Here is a 9,384-nt window from a genome sequence, read left to right as displayed (position 1 = left end):
ATATATATATAGTATATATATGTATATATATAGTATATATATGTATATATATATATAGTATATATATGGTATATATATAGTATATATATGTATATATATAGTATATATATGTATATATATAGTATATATATATATAGTATATATATATATATCTATATATACTATATATATACTATATATATACTATATGTATATCTATATATACTATATATATACTATATATATACTATATGTATATATATATATAGTATATATATATATATATATATATATATATATATAGAGAGAGAGAGAGAGAGAGAGATAGGTAGATAGATAGATAGATAGAGATTTGTATTAATGTCCTTTTTTATTATCCGTGATTCGAATTGAAAGGTGTTTAAAACTGATTCATAATAATTTTTTGACAAATTGGTGTCGCTTAAAAGTCACTAAACAAATCATCAACTTCGCTTAACAATTGGTCGATTAAATCCCCGTTTAGTCCTTCGATGTATTCTTGATCTGGGTAATAAACTTGTTTTTCAAAGAGTCCGATGACGTCACTTTTCTCTCTCTGGTGCAGGAGGAAAGTTTTGTATGTGCATTTCACCATCAAATTGATCCGATAGAGCTAGACACGTTCATAAAAGAAAGAAAAAGCATTGCGTAAAAATGTGTTCCTGTCGCATAAAGGAGAAATATAGGCGCTTATCCAGAATTCCTTTTATATTAAAAAAACAAAACAAAACAAAAATAAAATTCAAAAAATCTGTATGATGTATGTACCCGCTACATAAACAAAATATCCTATTCCAAAAATTACATGGCAAACTCTTATTACTAGAACACGGTAATTAAATATTTCAATCCAACATTCACAGGCAATATGAATTGAAATAAATACATAGACCACTATTCTCTCTCTTAAACAGGACACAGAAAGAGCTTCTACTTTAATAGGTCCCACACTGTCTACCAAACTACAGCTTCTGTCCTATTCTATTTTTGCAGTTTTTATAGGTATTTTTTATGGAATGTACTCTGATGAACTTACTGCACTTGTGTCCCCTTCAATGCTAATATTTCCAATCAACTAAACTTGAAGCAAAATTATCAACCCATTCTCATAAGTGTTCCCCTTTATGCCGAAAAATGTTCTACTTTTTTTTTTCATCGGACTGACGGACTGCTTAACATCGGGATCCCTTCCCTGCTCCCCGTTTCCCCGACTATATTGACGTACATAAATTTATGTAATGTGAACAAGCATTTTGCTGTACAACTTCCCCACTTGGGATGCCCCTAATCTCGGTGGCAGTTCATGTCTCAATTGCAATATGCTTTTGTTGGAGTGTATAAACGTTGAAAATAATGTAAAAAAATAATGTAAAAAATAATGTAAAAAAATAATGTCAAAAAAATAATGTCAAAAAATAATGTCAAAAAATCTAGTGGTCAGAACGTGTGTTTAAACAAGAATACAAAAAATATTTTCACATAATTAAAAGAGAGGCGGAAAAAATGTTCTCTTCATTTTGGTTTCATACCGTAAAGAATGGTTGGCTGATATCCGGGAAGCGTAGAATACCCAAGTCCATCAGCGTCGTCTTCTTGAATTTGTGCGTCCAGAGATTGTTGATCATATCGACGCTAATTTTAGACACCATATTGATAAGACTGTCCAAATCGATATCTGTATCTTTAAGGATATCCACGTTACCAACTAATCGGGCGAACCACGTGCGGATTGACATCTTCTGCAAAATAAACGAATAGTTTGACAACTTGTGTACATGAAATTGTTAAAGTGTGTCAATAAAAAAAAATCTATTTATGGTGGTGAGCACCCCCAATATATTTGACTCCGAATGGAAGATGTCTAAAGGTCTACAGATATGGAGCGAGTAAGAGAGAGAGAGAGAGAGAGAGAGAGAGAGAGAGAGAGAGAGAGAGAGAGAGAGGGAGAGAAGGGGGAGAGAAAGAGAGAGGGGGAGATAATGTTATACATAGAGTGAAAAGAAAGAAGAGGGGGAAGATAGATAAAGAGAGAGAGAGATAGAAGGGGCGGATAGGGGAATGTACATAAGATATCGAAATTTAAATCGATTACAGTTTATTCGATTATAGTTGGTTCGATTTTATTAATCCGTTTAACGACAAAGATAAGAAAGATTTTATTATACCAAAAAAGTAAAAACAAAACAAAACAAAACAAACAAACAAAAAAAAAAACGAAAAACATATTACAACATTACCCCTGACGAAATTTTGGTTCGTCACCAAAATCCGTTTTTCATGGTAACAAAAAGGAAAGAAAAAAAGGGGGGGGGGGAGCATTTATGGAAAATTTCTCGGAAAAGAGTAACTAGAGGAAATGAGCAAAAGAAATACAGACCCGAATATGTTTAAAATGATCCAAGTTTATCAAAACAAAAAGTTATCGATTGCCTTTATTTCCCAAGAAATAGAAGGGGCGGATAGGGGAATGTACATAAGATATCGAAATTTAAATCGATTACAGTTTATTCGATTATAGTTGGTTCGATTTTATTAATCCGTTTCTAAAATCCGGTTCGATTTTATTAATCCGTTTCTAAAAAAAACCCTTAAGGAAACAGTTAAAAATACATAAAAAATACAAAAAAGACATCAATCCTTACTTTCAATAAAGGCTGAAAGAAAGAACATATAAAAAACGGAAAACAGTCCTTGTTTAGAATTCAGTCCTTTTAACAAAATGTTCAGTCTTTCTTTGACAAAATGTTCTTTTTTTTCTTTTCCGAAAAGACAAACAAAAGTTTCTTTGACCTAAAATAGGAGAAAGAAGTAATTTCCTTTGTGAAGGCTCTTGTGCCTTTTAATTCAAAGGGGAGAGAAGACCATAAAGCCACTTTGGTAGGCTTTATGTGTACAAATGCGGGGTAAATTCCTGAATTAGGGTAGATTTCCTTTCTGGAGGAAACTTCGGTTGAAAAATCTTTCAAAGAGGGGATTTCCTTTCTAGGGGCGATATTCTGCTCGTCTCGTCGGCGAAATTAAATTTTTGTTCTTCTTAGAAAAGAACTCCTCAACACACGGTAGTTTCCTTCGTCAGTCCTTTGAGAATAATAATTTACCAGTTGTAAGACTCGATTGTCTTTTAATAACCGGTATTAATCTTCCAGTCGTAAGACCTTGTAGTCTTATAATGACTGAGAATAAAATAACGTTAATAGTTTAGTACCAATCTATGGAGTTCTAAACAAACGTTTTTCTCTAAAGGAGAGAAATTAGGAAAATTAATTTTAACGTCAAGAACCTTTGACGGAGAATGAAAATAGCCTCCTTCTTCTTGGCCGGCTAGGTTCAAACTGACGGACACGGGCAAAACCCATCTCCTCCTCCTCCTCCTCCTCCTCCTCCTCCAGAGGGTAGGAGTGGGGCCGACTGCTAGAAAGCAAACTACACCTATGCTGCTGATGATGATAATAGAAGTGACCTGCCGGTCAAGGAATGCGTTCCTTGACCCAAATGTGGAGATGTTGAATGGGTATGAATAAAAAAATAAATAAAAATTATTTCTCTATTAAAAATTTCAACACTCCTTCTCTCTCTCTCTCTCTCTCTCTCTCTCTCTCTCTTTCTCTCTGTGTGAGGATACTTCTCAACGTATATACTCACTGGATTTTGGATATACAGACTTGAAATTTGGTATATATATAGGATATTCGGAGTTGTGGAAAACGTTTTAATCGGTTGTGAAAAAGTGTTTAAAACGATAGAAAGAACAGGTTTTACGAGAAGCAGAAAGAACAATGGCTTTAATATTTGAACTTAAAGAAATATTTGTTAAGAAAGAAAGATTGAACATTTTACCTTAATGATTCTTTTTACTTACTTTGATATTTTCTTTTGTTTGTTCTATTATTTCACGTTGCTTAGCCTTGTGTTTCCCTTTGTTATTTTTAACAGGAGAGTCACCACTTATTAAGACCCGAAAGCCACTCGAGGGTAAGGGTTAATGAGTGTAAGGTGGTCGCTGAGACAATAGCGTTGTGATCGTTACTGGTGGAAATTGGATATAATTTGATTATTTAAGGGTACGTGTTTAAATTGGACTTGAAGACGACCATGTTGTAGTTAACTGGAAAGCAGGTTAGCAGAACCGAGTTCCACGGGCGGGCAGTTCTAGGAAAGAAATTTGTTCATGGAATTTGCGTTTAGATTTAGGCACAGATGGAGAGTGGGGGAAATTTTTGTAACTAGACGAATGTTTTTTTTTTTTCTAAAAGTTTGGCAGAAATGGAACCATATATTAACACTCAGATGAAAACTTACTCTGAAAATAACGATTTTGTTTCCATTTGCTTACCCGAATGTTTTTTGTTTGCTACCCTTTTTGACAAGCCTTGTGTTTCCTTTACCTTATCCTATTATTTTACTTTGTTTAGCCTTTGCTTGCCCGGATGTTTTTTCTCTTATTGGTTATCAGGAGCTTTCTTTTTGATAAAGCAACATTTCGCTTTGTTTGGTTGTTTACATTAGCTTTTCCCTTTGTTTCACTGTGTTTTCCCTTTGTTTCACTGTGTTTTCTCTTTTGTTTCATTGTGCTTTCCCTTTTGTTTCATTGTGTTTTTCCTTTTGTTGCATTGTGTTTTCCCTTTTGTTTCATTATGTTTTCCCTTTTGTTTCATTGTGTTTTCCCTTTTGTTTCACTGTGCTTTCCCTTTGTTTCACCGTGTTTTCCCTTTTGTTTCATTGTGTTTTCCCTTTTGTTTCATTGTGTTTTCCCTTTTGTTTCACTATGTTTTCCCTTTTGTTTCATTGTGTTTTCCCTTTTGTTTCATTATGTTTTCCCTTTTGTTTCACTATGTTTTCCCTTTTGTTTCATTGTGTTTTCCCTTTTGTTTCATTATGTTTTCCCTTTTGTTTCATTATGTTTTCCCTTTTGTTTCATTGTGTTTTCCCTTTTGTTTCATTGTGTTTTCCCTTTTGTTTCATTGTGTTTTCCCTTTTGTTTCATTGTGTTTTCCCTTTTGTTTCATTGTGTTTTCCCTTTTGTTTCATTGTGTTTTCCCTTTTGTTTCATTATGTTTTCCCTTTTGTTTCATTGTGTTTTCCCTTTTGTTTCATTATGTTTTCCCTTTTGTTTCATTGTGTTTTCCCTTTTGTTTCATTATGTTTTCCCTTTTGTTTCATTGTGTTTTCCCTTTTGTTTCATTGTGTTTTCCCTTTTGTTTCATTATGTTTTCCCTTTTGTTTCATTGTGTTTTCCCTTTTGTTTCATTATGTTTTCCCTTTTGTTTCATTGTGTTTTTCCTTTTTTTTTCATTATGTTTTCCCTTTTGTTTGTCTGTGCTTACCCTGAGTTTTTTCTGACTTCCCAAACCAAAAAGTCGAACAGAATTGAATGAAAGTCGTTCCAGTTTAGAAACATAATTATACGGTTGTCGAATCATCAGCGGATTTGTATCCAAAGCCAATTTAAAATCCTTCCAAGTCAACCCGTCATACATGTCCATTTCCAGTATTGCACCCATCACCACCTGAAAAATATATTAAAAAAAAAAAATCATTAAAATATGAAAAATTAAAACCAAAATCACAGAACTGCACTTTTCCTAAAACGATGGATTAAAATTTAATCAAGAGCAACAGTCACGAGAAGACAAGATAAAATGGCCGGATGTGTTCAAGATAAATGAATAAAAATTCTAAAAAAAAATAAATAAATTTTTTTTTTCATACAAATGGATGAAACAACAATTCATAATCAAGCACTGTTGGGTTTATATATCAGATTTATATATCAGAATGACATCAGAGAATAAATGCTATTTTTTAAAAAAGTTTGCCAGAGAGAACTAGTGGAGAAAATATCTTCTAAGAAGTAAATAATTATTTGAATAATAACAATATTCCATTAACTAATTTGATTGACAAACACGAGAGCCATTTCAAAAGTAAAGTCTCCTATTTTTTTACCCAGAAAGTTGAAGAGCTAGGAAGACTGAGTAGTACCATTAAAACGAGCCACTTCTTTTGCTCCCCAAAATTTTTTCTACGTAATCACTACCATTCTCAATGCACTTTTTCCAGGAATTAAATGACGCATCTCTGCTTCTGACGCACGTCCATGTAAGGAGTTGCTTTCTTAGAGTCTCATACTGTCAATATCTGCAACAAAGCGATGAAACTTTCAGGTCATAAATTCATAAGTTCAGTCATCATAAAAATGTGATTTGTAATCCTGAATAAAAAAGAAGAAAAAATATTTGTTCGAACTCCTGCTTTCTCACGACCAAATTCAACTGTAATTTTCACGGCTCGTTCTCTCTAAAAAATCAAAAATCTAACTACCCGTCCTTTAGTTTCTGTCCTCTTATGCAAATTAATGCGATATGTATACTACTGAGTCTTCTACAAAGAAGATCTTTTCTCTCTCTTTATTTCCCTCATTCCGTCACTCAACAGGAAAGACAGAGGCCAACTCGTTTGTGTGAGTCACTTTCTTTATTATTTTCATCACGTCATCAATTTCCCTAATGTTGTTCAACTCCGCTATCTTTGATCGATTTGGGCGGAATAAAAAATAGGAGGCATTACTTTTGGAACGCCGTTCGTATGTTGAACATGAGAGGATTATTGATTACTTACTTTCAAAGATTCTTCGAGCTGCTGAAGAGTGTCCGAATTGAGAGTACCGTAACTCGGAGCGAGGTTAAATCTCACATGACTCTTGGCATCTTCGAAAACGGTTCTCGCTTCTCTCACGATTGGAGGCTCTCGGTGTCTAGGGACCCACCTTTGCTTACCAAATATTTTACCAGCATTTACTCTTCCCACTCGAAGAAAAAGAAGAAAGCAAACAACAGAAAAATAACAACAAAAACAAGAACAAAACAAAACAAAACAAAACAAGCATATATTAATTTGCTTGTATAAACACGGTGATTCAAAACATGGAACATTGTTCGAATAGAGAAATTTGTGGGGAAGTTGTTTGTTGGCTCTAAGCTTGTGTTGTGTTTTTTTTTCTTTTTAGGAGTGAACGTGAGTAATATATATATATATATATATATATATATATATATATATATATATATATATATATATATATAGTAGAAATGGTAATTCATAAAAACTGAAGAAAGTGCTCAATACTGTTGTAGAGCAAATATGCGTTTATTTTTTATTACCGTATCTTTCTGTTAAGTTACATTATTGGCCGGGTAGCTGAAACAATAATGTAACTTAACAGAAAGATACGGTAATAAAAAATAAAACGTATATATATATATATATATATATATATATATATATATATATATATATATGGCTACAAATATTTTAAGCCCTCCTCCTCTTTGGGTTGAGCACTGTCGTAAATAATCTCACCCGCTACTTAATTAGCTGAAAAATGCGAGGCTCGCTGTTTGTTTATAAACAAGCGGTTAGAGCACTGTAAAAGTGGTGGACAAATGTTTGTTTAAATAGACATTTGGCGAGATAGTTTACGGGCGCCGCTCCCGTGGGTTGATCGGCAGAACTGCTGACTGTCAACGCGATAGTTCTAGGTTCAATCATCGGCTTGGGAGAGGTGCTAGTCTAGCGGCACTGATGGGTTCTGATACAACGAAACAGGATTGTATGTCGACATATATATATATATATATATATATATATATATATATATATATATATATATATATATATATACACAAACTATATGGATCCGAAGCCATTAACAAAATAAAAATATTAAATTATTATAGCGCTAACAGTACCCGTAGGAATTCCACATGGTGATAAATACAGTTTTAATTATATGTTTTGATGAAGCTGATATTTTTCTGGATAGTTCAAAAGGTTAATTTTTCGGACGAAAAAAAAAAACAAAACAAAAAACAATAACACGCAGCAAATATGTGTTTTTTTTAATAACATTTCTATGAAAATAATGCCCATTGTATTTCACATATAGAACTGACCCAAATGAGATAAGTTTTTAAGTACATAAATATTCAGTAATAGTGATTACAAAAATAAAAATAAATTACAAAATTATATACATAGTAGTGATTTCAAAAATATAAACAAATTACAAAATTATATACATAGTAGTGACTACAAAAATTATAATAAATTACAAAGTTATATATATAGTAGTGATTACAAAAATAAAAATAAATTACAAAGTTATATGCATAGTAGTGACTAAAAAATTAAAATAAATTACAAAATTATATATATAGTAGTGTTTACAAAAATAAAAATAAATTACAAAATTATATACCTAGTAGTGACTACAAAAATAAAAACAAATTTCAAAATTATATACATAGTAGTGATTTAAAAAATAAAAATAAATTACCAAATTATATATATAGTAGTGATTACAAAAATAAATTACAAAATTATATACATAGTAGTGATTACAAAAATTATAATAAATTACAAAGTTATATATATAGTAGTTATTACAAAAATAAAAATAAATTACAACATTATATACATAGTAGTGATTACAAAAATTAAAACAAATTACAAAATTATATATATAGTAGTGATTACAAAAATAAATAAAAAAATATATACATAGTAGTGACTACAACAATAAAAATAAATTACAAAATTATATATATAGTAGTGATTACAAAAATAAAAATAAATTACAAAGTTATATATATAGTAGTGATTACAAAAATAAATTACAAAATTATATATATAGTAGTGATTACAAAAATAAATTACAAAATTATATACATAGTAGTGACTACAAAAATAGAAATAAATTACAAAATTATATATATAGTAGTGATTACAAAAATAAAAATAAATTACAAAATTATATACATAGTAGTGACTACAAAAATTATAATAAATTACAAAGTTATATATATAGTAGTTATTACAAAAATAAAAATAAATTACAAAATTATATACATAGTAGTGATTTCAAAAATAAAAATAAATTATAAAATTATATACATAATTGTGACTACAAAAATTATGATAAATTACAAAGTTATATATAGTAGTTATTACAAAAATAAAAATAAATTACAAAATTATATACATAATAGTGATTACAAAAATAAAAATAAATTACAAAATTATATACATAGTAGTGATTTCAAAAATAAAAACAAATTACAAAATTATATACATAGTAGTGACTACAAAAATTATAATAAATTACAAAGTTATATATATAGTAGTTATTACAAAAATAAAAATAAATTACAAAATTATATATATAGTAGTGACTAAAAAATTAAAATAAATTATAAAAGTATATATATAGTAGTGATTTAAAAAATAAAAATAAATTACAAAGTTATATATATAGTAGAGATTACAAAAATAAAAATAAATTACAAAGTTATATATATAGTAGTGATTACAAAAATAAAAATAAAT

The 9,384-nt window shown here is 30.1% G+C and overlaps 1 protein-coding gene across 1 annotated transcript in view; it reads right to left on the bottom strand.

Moving 5' to 3' along the window:
• Positions 1-330: 330 nt before the first annotated feature.
• The window catches only part of LOC145241653 (uncharacterized), a 14,468-nt gene continuing 5,414 nt past the window's right edge, over positions 331-9,384 (bottom strand). Inside the window, exons 3-6 of the mRNA XM_080104787.1 lie at positions 6,619-6,806; positions 5,325-5,507; positions 1,530-1,739; positions 331-613 (exon numbers count right to left, since the gene is read on the bottom strand). Of these exons, the coding sequence (XP_079960913.1) occupies positions 422-613; positions 1,530-1,739; positions 5,325-5,507; positions 6,619-6,806 (773 nt within the window). The 3' untranslated portion in view covers positions 331-421. The remainder of the gene's footprint in view (positions 614-1,529; positions 1,740-5,324; positions 5,508-6,618; positions 6,807-9,384) is intronic.

This window comes from Euprymna scolopes, chromosome 20, assembly GCF_053919585.1.
Source record: "Euprymna scolopes isolate OS-2025 chromosome 20, ASM5391958v1, whole genome shotgun sequence".
Classification (NCBI taxonomy): domain Eukaryota; kingdom Metazoa; phylum Mollusca; class Cephalopoda; order Sepiida; family Sepiolidae; genus Euprymna; species Euprymna scolopes.
Note: the sequence above shows the minus strand (reverse complement) of the source record. Positions and strands in the feature narration are given on the sequence as shown.